This window comes from Penicillium psychrosexuale, assembly GCF_028828465.1.
Source record: "Penicillium psychrosexuale strain IBT 29551 chromosome Unknown utg000003l, whole genome shotgun sequence".
Lineage (NCBI taxonomy): Eukaryota > Fungi > Ascomycota > Eurotiomycetes > Eurotiales > Aspergillaceae > Penicillium > Penicillium psychrosexuale.
In genome coordinates this window covers 3,973,270-3,993,491 of record NW_026643188.1, presented here as the reverse complement: position 1 = coordinate 3,993,491, position 20,222 = coordinate 3,973,270, and the positions used below count along the sequence as shown (strand labels likewise).

Genomic DNA, 20,222 nt, shown 5'->3' with positions numbered 1-20,222 from the left:
ACGACCTCGAAGTCGAAAATGTGCCCCGCGTCTTTTTCGATTTTTCTGGCTTATCGATAGTGTGTGGATAGCAATAGTGCGTGGTATTTAGGTAAAAGCCGGAATATCGCCGGAAACGGATACTATTGCCACACCCTGCTTATATCACCTCTCCACCAAAATCAGTCGTGAAAGTCCAATTTATTATAGTATGCTATACCAAGCTGACTCTTGCTCAGAATCAATGAGATGCATGTGCGTGATCCTTGAGTATACGATTCAGACCCTCTCGCTGTATGCAACTCTCAAAGTGGAAACTCCTGGCCAATTCTTCCAGATCCTTCTCACTGCTTCCTCGAAACAATTCAGCAAACTCATCCACAAACGAAGCCGCCAAGAAAGTGTAAAACACATTCCGCATGACATGCAACTCCGTATTCCACGACGTGGGATAAGTTTCCTTCGCAGTTGGACTAACGCGGTCAATCCACTCGAGCAAAGGCTTCAAAGCCGCCTCGGGCTCAGACTTAGGCCGACGGCCCCATTTATCCAGCCAGAAGTCTCTCTTCTTGTCCAGAAAAGGTTTGAGCGTCTTGTTCCACTTGCTCTCAGGATTCGTGTAGATCATACCCTGCAGACCAATGTCCTTGTAGAGCCAGATCGACCAACTGATGTTATACTTGTCGTAGATGCGCAGCTGGTCACCAAGGAGGTTGTATCGCTCCTGATTAACAGTCTCGGCATCGAAGTCAAGAATATGATCTGCGTAGACGGGTCCGAACTCCCCATTCCAGACGGGGGTCTTGTTCTCGCTCATGAATTGCGCTTTGCGCAGGTACCCCCGTTCAAGGCGTTCTTTTTGTTCGATTGTGCCTTTGTAGCGATCGCCGGTAGGGAAGCCCATTGACTAGAGATTATATCGTATTAGAACAAGAACGCTCTTGTCTCACGACCTCGAAAGGAATGTGAAGCTCACTGAGTAATCATGCATGGCATACACGCAGTTCGGCAGCGCCTCGTCAAACCCCTTCCATTCCATCGCAAACGTATTACCATCCAGCCACATTATATGATTCGGATCGATATTGCGAATTGCCTTTTCAACACGAGCATAGAATGCGGGTAGTCGTACATGCTCAGGATCGCAAGGTTCATTGAGCGGGTTGTACCCAGCAACCCAAGGATTATCTCTGTACCTGGCGGCAATCTGCTCCCAGAGCCAGACAGTCCGGTCTTGGTGGTCTTTGTAATCCCAGAAAGCAGCATAGCTGGTAGGATTGTCAGAATGCCAGTCTGGGTTCTGGCCACCGGGGACAGCGTGCATATCCAGGATGGTATAGATCCTGTGGGCTGCGCACTATAAGGCTATCGAGATTAGTCACTACCCCCATGCAGATGAATATGTGAAACACCGACCAGATCGACGACTCGGTCCAAATGTTTGAACCCTGATTCCTTTAGCACCCGAGGATTCATATCGTCTTCAAAGTGGCGGTAGTTGAAAGGCAGACGCAGACAGTTCAACCCTAACTCGGCGAAGAATTTGGCATCCGCTTCGGTGAAGAAGTACTCTAGCCATTTGTCGAAGAAGAATTCATATCTCTGTTGTCCTAGGACTCGGCGCATGGCGGCGCGGTGCTGGGCTTCGTGGCCTGCGAAGCCTGTGATGAAATTCTCCATACTAAGATGGGATGTCAGTTTGAAGACAGGGGAATGATACGGCAATCCGATCATTTGCATACTTCATCCACCCTCCAAGAGCAGCTCCTCGCATCACAACCACCTTTCCATTTCCGTCAACAATAATATCACCCTTCACGTGAAGGAAGCTGGTAGCCATATTGTTGATTCAGTACTCCGTACTCCGTAGTGTAATGGCAATTGTTAAAAGCTACAACGATGCCTGTAATGATGAATAGGGAAGTGCTACACATGACTATAAGTACTTATCCGCAGCAGGCTATTTATCCGAAAGTGCAAGCAAGTGAAACGCGGGGATGGGCTAAATGTCTCGGCAACCAACATGGGCTTCTCAAGCCACCTAGCCTAGCAGCCAACTCGACCGGCTAATATTGCAACATTTAGCCTACACGTACACACAGCCAAGACGAATAAATGTGCAAGAATTGCATTTCTCGTAAATAACAAGACATGTGCCAACAGGCATGGATGTATTCCAACAGGGTATTTGTAGACAAGTGAAGCAACGCCGCCCAAACGCTCAGAGAATAATGCAACACATCAGATTTAACTACCAGTCCTGCCCGCGATCCCGCATCAGAATCTCAATAGCTTCGTCCTCGGGGACGGGATTGTCATTCAGTTCCTTGACGCATTGCGTGAGGCCCTCCGCGGCGTCATCTACTTGTTCCGCCGTCCAGCCCGTGCATGCCATCACCATGCGACGGTAGTTCTGGCCAAGAACTGCGTTCTTTGCTTTCAGACAATCGACTTCAGCTAGAATCTCTCCGTTGAATTCTTTGTAGCATTGTGCCTGGCGCCTAAGCAGATCTGTTGCTGGCAGTGTAGCCAGGAAGGAGAGTTGCTGTTCCGAGAAGCCGGAAGCTGGGTCGAAACCCTCAGGGAATAGGACATCAAATGTCGCGACATCAACACCGGAATCTCGGTCTGCATCACCGATAACAGCCGTCTTGGTCGCGTCCAATCCTGGTGTATTGTTCACTGTGACCAACAGCCCCTCAGATGACCGCTCCAGATTCTTGATACGTCGGTCTAGCTCTACGCGCTCAGAACTCCTGCGTTTGAGCTCATCGTGTTGTTTCTGTTCGATCTGCCGAGCCTTCGCAGACTCGCGGATCTTCGTATGCCAGTGATCGAAAGTTTCTTGTTTTTGTGTCAAGCTCGAAGCCAACTCGCGGTCAATTCCCCCAAGTGTTTCTTCGACCAGTGCGCTAATTTGGGACATTGCCGCTGTATTTCAGGTTAGTAAGGATGAAGATTAATGCGAGAAGATATTTACCATCAAGTATCTCTTTCTTCGATTTCGCCAATTGATCAATAAATGTGTCATTCCGATTAGCCGGTTGTTGAGATTGAGAGTTTCCGTCGACCATGTCAACGCCAACACCGTAATCTGCAGGGCGGAGGCCAGTATGGTTCGGAATATGAGGATCGGCGCCCACTTCCAGGAGTTGCGGGACAAGGACTGAGCGCGCACGCCCTGCCAGATTGAGGGCCGTATCGCCCTGATCATCGCGGAGGTTGACAATTTCAGAGATGAACCGTCCCAGAGACATGACTTCACCGCCGGGGATCCCGTTTGTGGCATGATCTCCATTCGCACTTGGGGCAATACCGCCATGTCGTACAGTGAACTCAAGAAGAGCTTCCAGGTAATGCTTTGCGGAGACATGTCCGCCGCCACCAGTCGCAGCCATCATGGCGATATGGTGCAGGACGGTACGTCCGCTGTAATCGACCATGTCAATGGTAGGGGCTAATACCTGGAGCAAACGTGGGAAGCTTCGATAATCGAGGTTGTTCCTGGTGCCCACGGCCTTTTGTAGGGCCGTTTCTCCGGCACCATTGACTCGCGATATACTGACACCCTTGGCTACTAAAGCATTGAGCAGTGGCATGCGGGCAAGCATCGCAGCCCAGTGTAGGGCATTGTTTCGGTACTCATCAAGGGGAATCTCAAGATCATCCCCGGTCAACTCCAACAAAGCCGGGTGATTCGTAAAGTCTTTTGTTCGTTTATCAAGGAACAATGTCATAATGAGCTTCATCTTCTGGAATCTCTCGGGAGTAGAAGCAGGCGCCAGGGACTCAATGCCGCGTTTCGAGCCATCATCAATAGGAGGGGGAGGAAGATCCACATGTTGATAGAATGAGTCGTTAGGTTCTGTGGGTGTAGGTTCGAGCATAGATAGATTAGATGGTTCTCGGGTGAGACCAATAGGGGGGCCTTGGTGTGAAGTAGAGCGCATGCGTTTTCGAGGAGGTTCCGCAAGATCCTCGTTGTCATCTTGCACCTGGTACCGATTTTGCAAGCTGCCAAACCCGCTGTCGGACATGTACATGGTCTGCTGGCTGCTGAATGCAAGCCCGGATTCCTGGCTGCTCATCTGCTGTGAGGGCTTGCGCGCCATGCTGGGCCGACGACTATTAGAGCTGGGCGAGTCGAAGCGCGCTTTGCTGAGGGCATTGACAGCAGTGGCGGCGGTTCGCGAGATATTTTGGAAGAAGGTTCCCTGCTGCGGCTGCGACGCGCTGCGATTATCCCCGCCGTTGTACAAGCGCTTGCGCTGCGCGGCCATTGCTTGCTCTTTTGTGGGTGTATCTATCGTTGATCCGTGCGCAGGAGCTCCGGAGCCGTCGGGGCTCATATCGTACTCGAGCAGTGGCCGGAGTGCTTCTTCAACGTGGTACTCTTTGCAGAGGTCGACGCCTCGTTGGTAGTTGACCCACGTCCCCTGGTATTTTCCGTAACCGCCTTGTACTTTCTCGTGTTCACCAGCCGCAATTTCTTTCTCGAGGGTTTTCGTTCGTCTCGCTTTCACAACACCAGCGACTTTTAAAATTTGCGTAGCGTTCAACCAAGAATCGGACCGACGTTTCATCACAGCAACTCCATTCACTTCCATTTCATAGACAGCAACATTAGAATAGACAGCCTATTTTTGAGCCTCGTCAGTGGCATGCTCTGCGGGTGTGGATATAGACCACGAACTCGGTAAATCTGTGGTTTATACTCCTCCTGGTATGACATTACCGAACCATACTCGTTGGTTCCATCATATCCACCAAAGCTTCGTGAGATTCCGTTGGAGTAACCGAAAGAGGACATCTGAGATCCTTTCGGGGGCGGAGGAGTTGCGCGAGGGGTGGAGGAGAGGGATTGGGAACCATTCAACATGTTGTAGGCCATTCCATTCGACCCTGTACTGCCCTGTGAGTACGACATGCTGGGCTTTTTAGGAAATATCAGCCTACAAATCGGGTAATGATGGGATAAAGTACATAGCAAGGGGAGAGATACCGGATGCCGATTGGAATGACGCGAGCTCAAAGAGGCGCGTGGCTAACCCTCTGAAGGGAAACCGTAGGCCAGACCAAATAACATTCAAAGCCAGAAAGCGACCGAACGAAGTATCAAGCAAAAATTGAGCTAGTATTAAGATATGAGGCTCAATGCAAGGCAAGGCAATGTTCGCGGGGTTTGGGGGAGAGACGGCGAAAATGGCGCGTCGGAGTTCCCGTGACACGCATTTCGCCAAGGATTTCGCGTTCCTCCGTTTTGGGGTTCTTTTTCTTTGCACTTCTTGCAATAAGATAAGCTATTCCTAATGGCCGGACCACAATCTCAGCATTGGGTACAAAATCTCTCAAAACCACACCAATGGCGCCATTTATTTCGCGCCACGCTGCGCGAATGTACCTACCTACCTGACCCCATCGCTCGCAACTACATGAAAGACCATATCATCTCCCGATATCGTGCTGTCTCCTCCCGTTCCCCGAAGGCTGGTCCTCAGGCGGTTCATGCGGCAAGAAATGCGTTGTCGGTTCTGCGGCGAGCAAATGAAGGCTACTCACGTCCTCTCGAGAAGGTGTTGTTACTGTCGTACGGTCGCACTGGGAGACGCCGACATGAGCTGCTGGCAAAAATTTTAACGCCGCAAATCCCCAATGACTCTATGGCTCTTAAAGAGCTAATCTCCCAACCTGTTGATTTCAGTGATGGCTGGGAACCCCCGGCTATCGTGAAGAACCTCGCAATCTCTCAAATGCAGAACCCAGTGATTACAGCAGTCCGTATCAGGCCGTTGATCAAACAATTACAACCTCTAATCCCTAAGGAGGACAGCTGGGGCAGAGAATTGGCGCAATGTCGGAAGAAAAATATTCGGAGACAATGGTACAACAACACATTGAACAGTCTCCTTCCGCCATTGCCAGAGAAGGATCTCCAGACGCTTGAGGGACTCATATCGGGAACTGTGCCATGGGAGCCTGTCAAAAGGAGAAATTCAAAGCCCCAGGTTTTCCAGACCGAGTCTGGTGGCGAGCTCTTCAGGTTGCTGGCCAGGGGACCTGAGAAAGGTACCACTTTTGCCGAATATGCCAATGGTCGGCCACATACAATTACAGTCAGGCTTATGCGTCGTCAATGGAGACGTCTGTCTGCTCTTGTACCCCGACGGTACTGGAATCCGATATCACAAAAGTGGCGCTTTCTGTGGGATTCACCAAAGGAAGTCCCCCGGCTGTCGTTCGATCTGGACAGTAGCATCGACCCAGAGGCTTTTTTCAAAGAGTTTTCCGGCTAGGACGAAGCTGAAGTGCGTCGACTTTCAATAACAAAATATTAACCAATGTAATAACATACGATCTGGATGCCACTCATGGCCATAGTCATTACAATGTTCAACTGCTCTGCGAACTGAAACGAAGGGCTATCTGTCGGGCAGAAATGCAGCTAACAAGCATTCCCGGATATCTTAGCAATAAAGGCATAATCGCTTGATTCAATAATTCAACTTTGTTGATGAGCTGTCATCTCATTGAGAATACAAATGCATATGATAAACGTAACGCATACAGGTTCTCCAGTCCCCAAGACGAGAAGCCAAAACGAACCGGATGCTACCGGAACGGAAAAAGCAGCAGAGAACAAGACAGGGTATACAAAATGTAAAGGATAAAACAAGTCATGGTGACCAATCAGACCCAAAAAAAAAAGAGACCAATTAGTCGCTGTCAGAGGACGAGCTGGAGCTAGAGCTGCTCGATGAGCTCTTCCGCTTGTGCTTCTTATCCTTCTTATGCTTCTTGTCTTTCTTCTCTTTCTTGTGCTTCTTCTCACTATACCAGAGTATCAACAGTCAGTCTCGTCTCGATCCAAAAGACAACAAACAAAATATAATGCTAAGGAGAATACTCACAGCTTATTGGTTGCCATATTCATACCAACAGCACCCAAAACAGCACCGCCCGCAGTACCAAGTAGGCCGTGGCCAAGCTTATTGCCCACGAACCCGCCAGCCGCGCCGCCAAGCAGTGTCGACCCGAGGCCCCTTTCTCCCTCCGGTCCTACAGCACCGGGCTGTCCTTCCTGGTGCGGGGGTGCGCCACCGTAGTATGAGGAGCTCTCACCGCCGCCACTTTGCGGGTAGTGCTGTTGCTGGGGAGGCTGACCGTATCCAGGACTGCCTTGGGCAGGATACTGGCCTTGCTGGTGCTGTGGAGGGTAGCCCTGCCCGCCTTGTTGATCATAAGGACCTGAATGTTGGCCGTACTGGGGCTGACCGTAAGCCTGTTGGCCCTGTAGCGCGGAAAGTTAGTTATGTATGCCCGCAGTACGAGTACGAGTGGAGAGTGGGGGTTTGAGCGCTGTGTGACTCGGTTCTGTGCAACGGTATATCGCGTGTGTAGACTCACCTCTGGTGGGTAATATCCTTGCTGTGGTTGATGGGAATAGCCCTGCTGAGGAGGGTATCCTTGGCCTTGCTGGTCATAGTAACCGGCACCACCGTATTGATTCTGCGGGGGTCCACCGTACGACATGTTGATATCGAGGAAATAAGAATTGGTTCTTAGGTAGGTGTTTGGTCGGATGATATACAGGTATGGTTATACTTAGGAGAACTGGATAGGAAGGTGAGATCTGGGAATGACCTGACAATAAATACACGGGATTGGCGGGGCTCGCGGGGCTGAGCGTTGAGCACCGCCTCAGGAGGGTTTCAGATCGACGCAGCTTCCTTGTCATCTTAGAATGTGGCTTAACCTCTCTTCAGCTGAATTGGATAACCAATGAGTATGTCTTGATCTAGTATTTCATTGTGGGCCTACATAATATTTGGCATTTGACATGTCCAAGCCACTGGAAGCCAGTCAATGCCAAGACTGTCGGGCCGCAGTTGACAGGCAAGGAACCAAGGAGCATCCCTGATTTGGTAGATACTATTTATAAATCAGAGAGACTTGAGTGGCAATGATCAGGTAGTAGTATATCAAGTTCACTTATACATTCATCATGTCCTTCAAACTCGACGACATCCACGCTGATCAAAAAGTGCACTGCCTTGATGTGTTAACTGCGTAGTGTTCGGCGATATTATCGGCTTAATATTGAAACAATAATCAAATAACTTGGTCTTCAAACAGCATAGAGAGGAGCTAGGTACTTAGACCTGCCGAGTACAATCAAGCCGATGGTACTTGGTGAGTCCGAAGATTTCGGTCAGGTCTTCTAATAGAGCAGGCTGCAGCACTATAACTTCAGCATCCATTACAGGGACATGAGTACTTCCACTGATGCTATCCCAATCCAAAATGCGTTTTGAGCTCTTGAATCTGAACTGGCTTTCTGGGTCATTCATGAGCTGTAAGCCCAACTATGCTTATGGTGTTCTAGTAAAAAAGGTAGGCTCGATAACATAGTGTCAGTCTGGGATACGGTCCCTCTGGGTCTTAACAAGAACGGATGTTTTTGTTATGGCCTCATGGTAATAAGCTGTATTATTTCCTATGAATAGTTCCAACCCAAGTGGCTGGCTGATTTCGCATTCAAAAGTTTGAGACTGGGCTCAATATTTCATCCATAATTAAAGGCTAGTTATATATAGAAGAGTCGAGCTCACAAATTGATATTTTTCTGCCGTCCAGCTAGAAAGCCCAAGAAGGGGGAGAATATATGTAGGAAAAAGGACAGCCATCGAGCCAACTAAGGAAAGAGGCCGCAAACCCAGCCGACTATTTTTGTAAATATAATCCTCAATAACTATTCCACGGGTTCTCTACCTAGTATCTCCGAGACAAGGCTGATAGAACAACCTGCTTACGAGTGAAACTGACGGCCAAGGCGGTGATCTTTAGCCCTAAGAACTTACTTTCCGTGCAAGCTATCCAAATTCTTCGGGGCAACTGTTACAATCCAATCCAGCAATATCATATAGTCGGTGTTTCCGGTTTCCCAAAAGATGATGACAAGGAGAATGCCCATTAAGATGGAGGTGAGGGCATTTAACGAATCGAGATGCGTCTCCCTACTTGCTTGTTTAAGAACTTCTTTCATATCGTACACTGTAAGACAGCAAATTTGCTACCATGGAACCAAGTCGGGACTAAATTACTAGGCCAACGTTGAAACGTTGAACCTTGGAACCTTCCAAGGTTCCTTACTCGCACAAAGAGCCTCCCGAGGTCTAACACAAGAGGAAACCGAAGAACGTTATCTGCGGTGAAACTTCCCCGCCTCGGTTTATAATAAAATAAAGATCGACAACCGCCGCGAAGTGGCGTATCTATCAACGGCTTGCCCATTCAGGCGTGTACTTCCGAGAAGTGGAAATTCCTACGGAGTATGGGTATACGGAGTATAATTTCCGAAAAAAAAAACTGGGGACCTTGGCCAAGTAAAGGCGAAGGATTCAGCCCAATTTATTCACATGCAGGGTAAGCCAAGCATCCGAGTCCGAGCGCGGTGATAAAAAGCTTTCTCGCCAATAGCATGGCATTTATCGGCACTATAGGCAAGAACCGGCTGAGATCTCGGATCTAGTAGTAAGTCTAGACAGTTCGCGATGCCGAGTGTGATACTGCCATGCCCAAAGTACTCCGTGAAGGCACTCTTCTGTAGACTCCGTATCGAGTACCCCGTACCCCGTACTTGGGATGTTCGGGGAGAAGCCGACCATGTGGCCAACGCATTGTCCCCTGTAATTCTTGGCAGTCTACTATCCACCCATGGACCTGGGCGAAGTCTTACTTCAGAGAAGCCCTGCCAAGTAATCTTGGACTGAATCGTTGAAAGGACAATATGAGAGTGTAGGGGGACGTATTGCAGCACTATATCACGAGCAGCTATGTAGTAAGTGTCTCTTTTTCGCCATAAAAAGTACGAGTCCAGTATATTTTACCTTGATTTAGCACATAAGACCGTGATAATACGTATACCAGCCGATTAAACCCCGAGACCGACCTACGGCCGGCCTGGCTTCAGTGGCTTGAAAGGAAGTTCAAGGAGAAAAGCTATTTTTGTGGGGGGATTTCCCCATTTTTCCCCTCCATTTTTCAACTCCACACCCCGCGTGGATAATCCGGGATATGGCCTTGGGTAAGACACACTACAACATCAAAGTAAGCGTACTTTCGTACCTATGTGACTGGTAGATGTAGTCATCCGAATCAAAGCACGTACCAGAAGAGATTTACAAAGTTTACTAAAAAGTTTACTAAAAACAATTATAGAAAGGTCTAGAAGTAAAAAAGACAAAGAATGCCACTAAAGAATTCACGGAAAAGACTGTGGGCTTAGTGCCTGGCATCCAGCTGCATCCACAGTACAATATAGAAAAATCATGCCATTCAGTCATTTTGCATCGCAGACTTTTCTAGCTTCTCCCCATGGGGACTCTTGTTTTCTGGGTCATACCCCGTAATTGTACTATGATCGGCTTAGATTGCCCTCATTCGTGCCCGTCTCCGAATTCCAGGTTGCTGACCCGCGTGGCAAGCGAATAAGATAACGTATCATGCCTACGTACAGGGGGCCCGCAGACGTCGGTGGTCATTTGTTTGATTCCTTTCGGTCCTCGGGATGCCCGCTAAGTTCGGTGAGCAGAGGGGAGGGGAGGGTTCCCCGCCGTATTTAGAGCGGCCCAGGACCCCCCTGGTTCTGACTTGTGACCTCTCTTATCCCTCTTCATTCGGACTTTGTGCCAGGATCCGGCTTTTACTCTCCGATTCATCGGTGCTCCAAGATCCTTAGCAGTCATGGATGAGGGAAAGCCTCAGTATGCGGCGACATCCTCGCCAGATTTCGAGGAGCATATGAGTGTTGGCCGCTACATCGCCACTCGTATCTCCTCTCTAGTGCCTCCCATGAACCCGGCGCCAAATCCGTTCAAGGCTCTTACACTGCTCAACCGGTCTCAGTGGCTTAATTTCTCGGTATGTCCTCCTCCCCATAAGGCTAACAGGTAGGAGAAAGACTTGACTAACCAGCCTAACCCACAGGTCGCGTTTCTTGGCTGGTCTTGGGATTCGTTTGACTTCTTCACCGTCTCGCTTACTGCCTCTGCACTGGCGAAATCATTCGATAAATCCGTTACCGACATCACATGGGGAATCACCCTGGTGCTGATGCTGCGATCCGTCGGCGCCATCACCTTTGGAATCGCCTCCGATCGATGGGGCCGCAAATGGCCGTTCATCGTCAACCAGTTGCTCTTTGTGGTCCTTGAGCTTGGTGCTGGTTTCTGCCAGACTTATAAACAGTTCCTGGCTTGTCGCGCCTTGTTTGGAATTGCCATGGGTGGCTTGTATGGTAATGCGGCTGCCACCGCGCTGGAGGATTGCCCGCCTGAAGCCCGCGGTATTATCTCGGGACTCTTGCAGCAAGGTTACGCTTTTGGATATCTGCTAGCCACGGCTTTCGCTCGAGGTCTAGTCGATACTACCCCTGAAGGCTGGCGGCCGCTGTTCTGGTTTGCCGCTGGTCCACCAGTCTTGATCATCATCTTCCGGTTATTCCTTGGTGAAACTGAGACTTTCCGTCGGCGCCAGGAAGCGCGACAGGAATTGCGTGGAGGTGTTGCGGCATCGTTCATCTCAGAAGGCAAGGTCGCACTACAGCGACACTGGTTGATACTCATATACCTTGTTCTGCTTATGTCTGGGTTTAATTTCATGGTATGTATTACTTGCTATTCGAGTAACAGAAGAAGCTAACGTGGAGATTAGTCGCACGGATCTCAGGATCTTTACCCGACAATGCTGGAGAACCAGTTCAAATTCTCAAAGAACGCAGTCACCGTGACACAAGTTGTCGCCAACCTGGGCGCCTTATCAGGTGGTGTATTATGCGGCTGGGCCAGTCAGATCTTCGGCCGCCGGTTCTCTATCATCGCCATCTCCATCATCGGCGGCGCCCTTCTCTACCCCTACACATTTGTCCAGAACAAGAATGTCATTGCTGCGGCCTACTTCGAGCAGTTCATGGTCCAGGGCGCATGGGGTGTGATCCCTATCCATCTTATGGAGCTATCACCAGGATCTATCCGCACCTTCGCCGTCGGCACCGCCTACCAGCTCGGCAACTTGGTCTCCTCCGCTAGCTCGACTATTGAATCAACCATCGGTGAACGCTTCCCGTTGCCCCCTACTGAAGAAGCCGCCCACCGCTACGAGTACGGCAAGGTCATTTGCATCTTCATGGGCTGTGTCTTTGCCTATGTTATCTTGATTACAATTGCTGGACCAGAGCGTTTGGGTCGTAACTTCGATGCTGAGCATGATGCGGACCTCCAGGAGGTTGCTGCTCACCGTGGTCTCAACCCCAAGGAGGACTTCGGGGAAGATCCTGAGAAGGCTACGACTACTATTGTGCCATAGACTGCCAGGCTACTGTGATACCTGACGCTCGCGCAATGACTGATGATTGCTTTGTATTTCTGGACCTTGCAATGACCTGGGATTTTGTTTGGGAGAATGTGGAAGGGACATTAAAATGGGATAATCGGATAGGACAATGAATTGGCTTTCACGGATTCGCTTTGTGCTGTGTATTAACCTCGGTAGTACCCTTCGCTCTCGTGTATCCTCGTTGCACTATGAGTAGAAGATTAGCGGGTATCACCCAATAGCCTTGGTAAGCACTAGTAGATGTTCTGTCGTGTCAAGGATCCGAATCTGCTTAATGTACGATGCTCATTCTGGTGCACAGGCTAGTCCTAGGGTTAAGGGGTATCTTAATTTCCTGAAGTGTAACAGTGGAGCACAAAGAAATCAAAGCAGTACCAGCCTGTACTAGATAATAGTGATGATAGTCGATACAAAGAGCAAACACACAGTAAGCGTGAGACTTAGGAGAGGCTCTTTATAGTACAGGGATTCTTCACCCCGCACTTGTACACTATATCCAGCTGAGATTGGAATTGTTATAAATTAGAATGCAAACAGAATCAACTGAGATAAAAAAGAGAGCTAATTATAAATCAATTGGATGCTAGTTGTTCTATAGCGCTGTGATGCTATACTACTCCGTGGTAATAGCCTTGCCAGAGTCTGTCACGTCATTGCTCTTAATAGTTAATACAACATAACTAGAGTCGTCTACATATTCAGGGGTCCACGGGTAGACCGGAACATCCAGCTGGTTTCAAATGTTTCAAGGTTGTACAAGGATAGTATGCGATCCCTAATATCTAAGGGAGATACTATTTGTGATAGTAATAAGCACTTGGCCAGTCTTACTATGTGGCATACGCGTCCTGCAGGAACATTATGAGGGGATACACGATTGCCTGCCGTGGTAGCTCAGCGCATCTATACATCCGACCTTGAGCTTTCCTTATGTCTTGATCCGGTTCTGTTTATATTAGCTATAAAATAGTATATTATTTGTAGGCCATCCTCAACATAGGCTTGTTTCATACTAACAAACTAGGGCTATGTGGTGCCAAGCCTACATTGCCAATTGCGTCGGAAAAAAAAAGAAACGAGCATCGGTGAATATCTTAAGTCAAGATCGTAAGAGATCAAAGATTAGAAGAACCTCTGCTAAAGTCCATAAACACTTTACACGTGTACCCACAAAAAAGACCACTTTCAGGGACTTGACACGGACTGTCAGGGACAGACACCTTTTCTCCGCCAAGACCCCAGACAAACCTCCAACCGCCCCGGCTTCCATTCTTGTCTTTCCCCATTCCCACCCCTTCCCCTCCCCTCGTTCCTTACTCGTTAAGGGTTCTCTTGCGAGGTTTAACCCCCTGCGCCAAGAACCTGTCTGTGTGTGCTGGATGAAGTCCCGGCTCCACCTTCTCCAATGCACAGACGCTCGTCGGGCTCCCCTGTCGAGGACGAAGATTCCTCGGTCTCCCGAACAGACGATGGAAACGCCATCGACGAGAAAACCCGATCTCAGATAGCTCAGCGCGGCACCAGCTTCGACCTTCGCCGCGAGGGCAGCGCGACACCGCGCTCCCGGAACTCGAGTATGTGGCGCACCCCGTCCTTCCAACCCTCCAACGATACCAAATCGATGCCATTGGGCTCCCCGCGACTTCCGATGGAAGTCCCCCCTTCCGGCGGCCGCCGTGCGCGACAATCTCGCCAACGCAATCCATGGTCTTGCTCCATCCTGACGGCCTTCACCACTTGCGCTGCTGTTGCGATCTTAGTCTGCATTGTCAGCTCGTTCACCGGTCGGCAACATGGCGGAGACGGTTGCGGTGTTCCGATGATGAGCCCGACGTTCATTCGTATGTTGGAGTTTGACACGGAACATACCCGCTTTGCAAGCAAATACAATCTCTTCGTTTATCGGGAGGAAGGCGTGGATCCTTACACCCAGGATAACATCGGGGTACGGCGTCCCGGACTCGGTGCATGCGCTTGGATTCTTACTGACTGTGTGTTTAGTTGAATGGTGTGCCAGTTCTGTTTCTGCCCGGGAACGCTGGAAGTTACCGCCAAGTCCGATCTCTGGCCGCCGAGGCCTCGCGACATTACTACGATGTGGTCCGACACGACGAGAGCCGCCATGCGGCCGGAACGCGGAGCTTGGACTTTTTCATGGTGGACTTCAACGAGGATATGGCGGCGTTCCATGGACAAACACTGTTGGATCAAGCGGAATACGTGAACGAGGCGATCTCATACATCCTGTCACTTTACCATGATCCGCGACGCACCCGCCGGGATCCAGGGTTACCGGATCCCAGCGCAGTAATCCTTGTTGGACACTCTATGGGCGGAATAGTGGCTCGAACTGCTCTGACCATGGCGAATTATCAAGCCAATTCGGTCAATACGATCATCACCATGTCTGCACCTCATGCGAAACCACCTGTTTCCTTCGATTCCGATATCGTCCACACATATAAACAAATCAACGACTATTGGCGCGACGCCTATGCGCAGACATGGGCCAACAATAACCCACTCTGGCATGTCACTCTCATCTCCATCGCGGGTGGTGCGCGTGACACCGTGGTGCCCTCCGACTACGCCAGTATCTCCTCTCTTGTTCCCGAGACACACGGATTTACTGTATTCACCTCTTCTATTCCGGATGTCTGGATTGGCATGGATCATCTGTCGATTACTTGGTGCGACCAGTTCCGCAAGACCATCATTAAATCCTTGTTTGAGATCGTCGACGCCCGACGCCCTACTCAAACGAAACCACGGGCAGAACGGATGCGTGTGCTCAAGCGGTGGTACTTGACGGGTCTGGAGCCAGTGGCTGAGCGTACACTGCCCCAGAAGGAAGCAAATACACTTCTGACACTTGAGGATAACGCAAACACGATTCTTGCGCAGGGCCAGCGGCTGATTCTGCGTGAACTGGGCCTACAGCATGGCCCGGATGTTCGTCTTTTACCGATTCCTCCGCAGGGCATCTCTGGTAAAAAGTTCACCCTGCTCACGGACCAATCGCTTGATAAGAATGGCAATATTGAGGTCCTGTTCTGCAGCGTGTTCCCGCTATCCAGTGGCCGTTCAACCAACTTCCCCTTGAATTTAGATTTCTCCGGTGGCACTGTGGGATCAACCCGTTTGGCCTGCAAGAGCGCGGCTGAGGACAGTATTCATTTGCCTGCCTCGACCCGCTCATCTAAACATGCTTACGATCGTACCCCACCGTTTTCGTATCTCCAATACGACTTGGAGGCGCTCGCAGAACATCAGTTTGTGGCTGTCGTAGACAAAGCCAATATACCAACTTCAGGCTTCCTTATCGCCGAGTTTTCGGACAGCTCGGATGCAATGATTCGGGCTAAGGTTGGATTGGGAGGACTGCTCAGTGCTGGCCTGAAGATGCGGCTACCCGCCAACCGACCCATGCTCATGGAGGTTAAGATCCCCGCATTGTATTCGAGTCTGCTCGACTACCGGTTGAAGATCACTCGCCATCCTCAAAAGGAGGAGCTGTTCGCTCCCTTGCTCCGTCAATCCGTCTCTGACCCTCATGAGTCGAAGTTTTTCGTCAATGTCAATGAGGTCAATGTGAACCTGCACGGGGTGGCGCCGTACATGCCGCCTGCAATTAGTGAGCAGGCCGCTCTCGGGGGCGTATCATTTCACCTGTGGACGGATCCAACCTCTGACTCGACGGTCGACATCTCCCTCCAAGTTGATCTCACCAGCAGTCTTGGTGAGCTAGTGATGCGGTATCGGACCATATTCGCGGCTTTCCCACTGCTCGTCGTTGCCCTCGTTCTCCGGAAGCAGTTCCAGGTCTACGATGAGTCTGGTTACTTTATTCCCTTCACCGAAGGCCTTGATCGTGCGTTGCGGTCTTCCTTCCCGCTCCTGCTGGTAGCTATGTCTCTGCTGGCCACCTCCCTGGCTACGTCCAAAGCCCTGCCTCAGACCGACGAACCCCTCCATTGGCGGTCCAACTCGACCGAGACTCCCATCGACTTCACCAAGAATGATCTCTTGCTTGGCTCACAAGACGCTTTCTTCTGGTTCTTAGTCCCGGTATTCGGCCTCATTAGCGTTGGTGTCTGTGTCCTTGTTAACTATCTCGCCCTCGCCCTCGTGAACATCTTCTCCTGGGGTTATGGGGTCTTGCACAGCAAGTCAGGCTACATCCGGCGAGAGGACCGGGGAAACCTGCCTATCTTCCACACCCCCACTCCTCGACGACGCATCATCCACACCGTCATCCTTTTGATCCTTGTCTCGACTGTCATCCCCTACCAGTTTGCCTATATGGTCGCCTGCATTGTGCAGCTAGCCACATGTGTGCGGGCACAATGGCACGCCAAGGAAACCAGATCTACCTCGCACCTGAACTTCGACAACTACGCACACTCGATCTTAATCTTGATGTTGTGGATTCTACCAATTAACGTGCTGGTCCTCCTGGTCTGGGCCCACAATCTCGTCGTGCACTGGTTTATGCCGTTCTCATCCCACCACAACGTTTTATCTATTATGCCCTTCCTCCTTCTCGTCGAGACCATGACCAGCGGCGCTATGATACCGCGCATCACGACCAGGTATGTAGACTCCAGAGTGTTACATCTCACAATTTCCAACTAACATATCCATCTCCGTCCCAGGTTCAGACACGTCACCTCAATGATCTTCTTCGCCATCGCCATCTACTCGGCAATTTATGGCGTCTCATATGCGTATCTTCTCCACCACCTCGCCAATCTCCTCGCAGCCTGGCTCGTCGGGATTTACCTATTCGGCAACAACTTCTCACCGCGCCGTCTGTGGCGTATCATCGATGGTGACGAGCTCCCACCTGAAACGGGGAGCAGCCACGTTAAGAAGAAGCCATGAAAGCTAATCACGTCTGTTGTTCTTGTTCCGCTTGTTTGATTTGCCTTTTGGCACGGAGTTGCGCCGCGCATATGGGTCTGGAGTTACGAGCGTTTTCACCTTTTGTACAGACATCGGGGTTGTCTTTCCCAGCGATTTTACGTATCGATGTCCCCATCTTTTCCTGCCTTTTACCCCACTCCTTCAACCTCTCCACCTCTTCCCACGACACCTAATCCACGAGGCCATGTTTCTCCTAGTGAGAATCACCAGGACCTTGTGATACTACTCGACCCCCGCAACCCGGACCTCAGATTCCGTTCTCTGGTCTGGCAGCTGCTATGACGACGTCTTGTATATATCCTGGTGTGCTTTTCTTTTCTTTCTGCTTCGTTTTATTGTTCGATCACTGGACATAGATTTGCGGGTTCGAGGATGGACTGATTCTGTTTTGACGGTTCTGGGCGTGTTGGCGGTTCTGTGTCTTTTTGTTCTTTTATAGAATTGTGCATTCCCACATACTAATTACTGTACCACTTCACATTTTTCTCCGTAGACTTACTGCCAATATTCAAGTGTCTATACATGCCAACACTCAATAATATTGAAGGATATGTACAACATGTACGCAGCGAAGGGGGCTCTTGGAGTACCTATGCACGTCGTACAAGCCCGGCTAGCCTCTCCAATACATGTTGGCCTAGCTTACCTCTGCCTCATGCAGCATGTCTGTCTCGTCTTCACGTACGACGCTTCGTCGAGGGCATCGTGGGACGAAATGGTCGCCGCCTGCGGGAGGATGCGCAGCCGCTGCGAAGACGGGGTCCTCCCCTTTCTTGCGATAATGATCGCCGCCATGGGTGAAGGTGAAGCCCCAGTGTTGCACGCGGAAGCTGAAGCGTTTGCAACCCAGCGGGACTATCGCTTTGTCAAGTTCTCGCCCGCAACTGGGCGCGGCATTTGCGATACGGTCAGCTCGCTAGTTGAGCTGGTGCACGGTGCTCGTGATAAGTATTCTATAGATCAGGAGGGTTATACCCAGAGGTACAAGAGGGCGGAGGCATTGCAGACATTATCTCCCACCTAGTTCAGTACCGCCTTCCAGAATGAATACTACTTAGAATTCTACCATATTTCTGCCATGTATTCTGCCCACTTCTGGTTTACATCTAGAATATGAGGACCTGTGGGATTGACGCCGAAAATGGCCGCTTTTGGGGCCAGAAACAGCTTCCTCTATTATATAGATGGTCCCAGGATATTGATGTGCTACGGACGATTGCCTTTTAAGGTTAAGAGTAATGACTACTAGAATTTAGTAGTGGGGAAGTTCAGCATCCCAGGGCAGTTTGGCCGAGTGGTCTAAGGCGATTGAGTACGTTAAATCCAACGACCAAATCAAGCCGCAGTTGCTAACCTTACTAGCTCGGTAAGTTCCGCTAAATAGCTCTGACCTAAGGTCTTTCACTAACCACCAATTTAGAAATCAATTCTCTTCGGAGGCGTGTGTTCGAATCACACAGCTGTCGTTCTACATCTTTTTTTTTTTGTCCTTGGATAACGTAATTTCTAAGCGAGCCGCCCACCCAAAACACATAGTAAATGCGATATTTTATAACTTCAAATTATAGCAGCCATGTTATTGTTTACTTCCATAGTCATTTAATAGGTATCGATAAGGCTTCTCAACGCTTTTCCTAGGTATTGATCCCAAGAAAATTGAAAGGCTATATAGTTGTGATATTACGATGCTCAGCTGGAAATAAATATCTCAACCATTGAGGCAAGCATTTTGTATTTATTCTCAATTCGGTTAGTTTAGCTTCAGAGTGACGCTAGTCCTAAACTGCAAACTGGTAATGCATGGAAAGAATAACAAATACAGGAACGGTATGTTGATCATGAAATGCGCATCAAAAGAGACTTGATTTGTTAATGCGATGAAAAGCGAAAATGGCAGCAGGACATGGCGCGCACAAAGAAAACGCTGAGTAACTATGGAACCGGCCTCTCGAGTCTGCGAGATGGTAGATCCATGCACCTTGGCTGGTCCGTTCTCTGCCGAGTGGCTAGATATTGGTTGCCAGGGCACTAACTAGGCCTAGGGATAAAAGAATCAAAATATCCAAGAGCGTTAGTGGTGGAGGATGCCAGCGTACGATACAGTAAATAAGCAAATATAGTCACGTGGCCTTATCTTTTATTTGAAATTTAATTAATTAGGGTGGGTCTATATGTTGTACCTGATTTCTACTTTTCGTCCACCCCTGAGCCTACCTGACTTCTGCACCCAGCGTATGTATGATCAATTACATGTGGTCGCATATGATACTAATGGTGATCCGTAAAAGCAGACAAAGATCTCTGTTCTATAGAACACACTCTAGTCTATTGGTCTCACTGGCACCATTCAAAAGTTGTGTGGCTGCAGATACCGCATCTGATAACCCCGCTCGACTGCTAATACTCATGGACTGGCTACGAAGAATATTTACGGGCAAGAGTGCAGACGAGATCGCCGCAAGAAATAGGAGGAAACGTCAAAGCAAAACCCACAGTCAACGAGTACGAGCGCGCGAAAAGGAATTAAGGCTGGCCCAAAATGGCGGTGGTGCGAAAAGCGCACGTCTATTCTGGGGCCCTCAGTGGGAAACATATAGCAATGAAAAACGGGGCAAACGACCTAAAGAGTTGCCTACTAGTGGACTTATGAGGACGAGCCACTGATCCGCAGATTCTACGCATATCATTACTGTACAACATCATTGCATTTGCTATGTCCAGGAATATCAAAATTGACGGGCTCCTTGATTATCTCGAAATATATTGTTCAACGTATTGGTGCCTCTACAAATATAACGGGGGCGTCTTAGGGCTTTAGTTGATTTGGAGGAGTTGTTTTGCGACTTGGGCCGGTGGGCGGGGGACGGTGATCTGGCAAGAAGCACGTAATGCGTGCGTGAACTTCTGCAGTCTACATAGGTAAC

General features: G+C 49.7%; 7 protein-coding genes across 7 annotated transcripts; 4 read left to right on the top strand and 3 right to left on the bottom strand.

Moving 5' to 3' along the window:
• Positions 1 to 220: 220 nt before the first annotated feature.
• Positions 221 to 1,819, bottom strand: N7518_005362 (glycoside hydrolase family 5 protein; the record flags this gene model as incomplete). Its single annotated transcript, XM_057186289.1, has 4 exons — positions 221 to 886; positions 956 to 1,336; positions 1,396 to 1,660; positions 1,722 to 1,819. The coding sequence occupies 4 exons, from the start codon at positions 1,817 to 1,819 to the stop codon at positions 221 to 223; spliced, it is 1,410 nt and encodes a 469-aa protein (XP_057043059.1).
• A 411-nt stretch (positions 1,820 to 2,230) lies between these two features.
• Positions 2,231 to 4,906, bottom strand: N7518_005361 (putative APSES transcription factor (MbpA); the record flags this gene model as incomplete). The annotated part of the gene is made up of 3 exons (XM_057186288.1): positions 2,231 to 2,910; positions 2,960 to 4,616; positions 4,673 to 4,906. The coding sequence occupies 3 exons, from the start codon at positions 4,904 to 4,906 to the stop codon at positions 2,231 to 2,233; spliced, it is 2,571 nt and encodes an 856-aa protein (XP_057043058.1).
• Positions 4,907 to 5,288: 382 nt separating this feature from the next.
• N7518_005360 (uncharacterized protein) lies at positions 5,289 to 6,272 on the top strand (the record flags this gene model as incomplete). The annotated part of the gene is made up of 1 exon (XM_057186287.1): positions 5,289 to 6,272. One exon carries the CDS (start codon positions 5,289 to 5,291, stop codon positions 6,270 to 6,272), a length of 984 nt encoding a protein of 327 aa, XP_057043057.1.
• Positions 6,273 to 6,692: 420 nt separating this feature from the next.
• N7518_005359 (putative glutamine-serine rich protein MS8) lies at positions 6,693 to 7,509 on the bottom strand (the record flags this gene model as incomplete). The annotated part of the gene is made up of 3 exons (XM_057186286.1): positions 6,693 to 6,807; positions 6,888 to 7,267; positions 7,384 to 7,509. 3 exons carry the CDS (start codon positions 7,507 to 7,509, stop codon positions 6,693 to 6,695), a joined length of 621 nt encoding a protein of 206 aa, XP_057043056.1.
• Positions 7,510 to 10,722: 3,213 nt separating this feature from the next.
• Positions 10,723 to 12,342, top strand: N7518_005358 (sugar transporter family protein; the record flags this gene model as incomplete). Its single annotated transcript, XM_057186285.1, has 3 exons — positions 10,723 to 10,899; positions 10,966 to 11,640; positions 11,692 to 12,342. 3 exons carry the CDS (start codon positions 10,723 to 10,725, stop codon positions 12,340 to 12,342), a joined length of 1,503 nt encoding a protein of 500 aa, XP_057043055.1.
• Positions 12,343 to 13,777: 1,435 nt separating this feature from the next.
• On the top strand, positions 13,778 to 17,256 carry N7518_005357 (GPI inositol-deacylase; the record flags this gene model as incomplete). Its single annotated transcript, XM_057186284.1, has 3 exons — positions 13,778 to 14,317; positions 14,374 to 16,964; positions 17,028 to 17,256. 3 exons carry the CDS (start codon positions 13,778 to 13,780, stop codon positions 17,254 to 17,256), a joined length of 3,360 nt encoding a protein of 1,119 aa, XP_057043054.1.
• Positions 17,257 to 17,857: 601 nt separating this feature from the next.
• N7518_005356 (uncharacterized protein) lies at positions 17,858 to 18,601 on the top strand (the record flags this gene model as incomplete). Its single annotated transcript, XM_057186283.1, has 2 exons — positions 17,858 to 18,239; positions 18,555 to 18,601. The coding sequence occupies 2 exons, from the start codon at positions 17,858 to 17,860 to the stop codon at positions 18,599 to 18,601; spliced, it is 429 nt and encodes a 142-aa protein (XP_057043053.1).
• Positions 18,602 to 20,222: the final 1,621 nt, after the last annotated feature.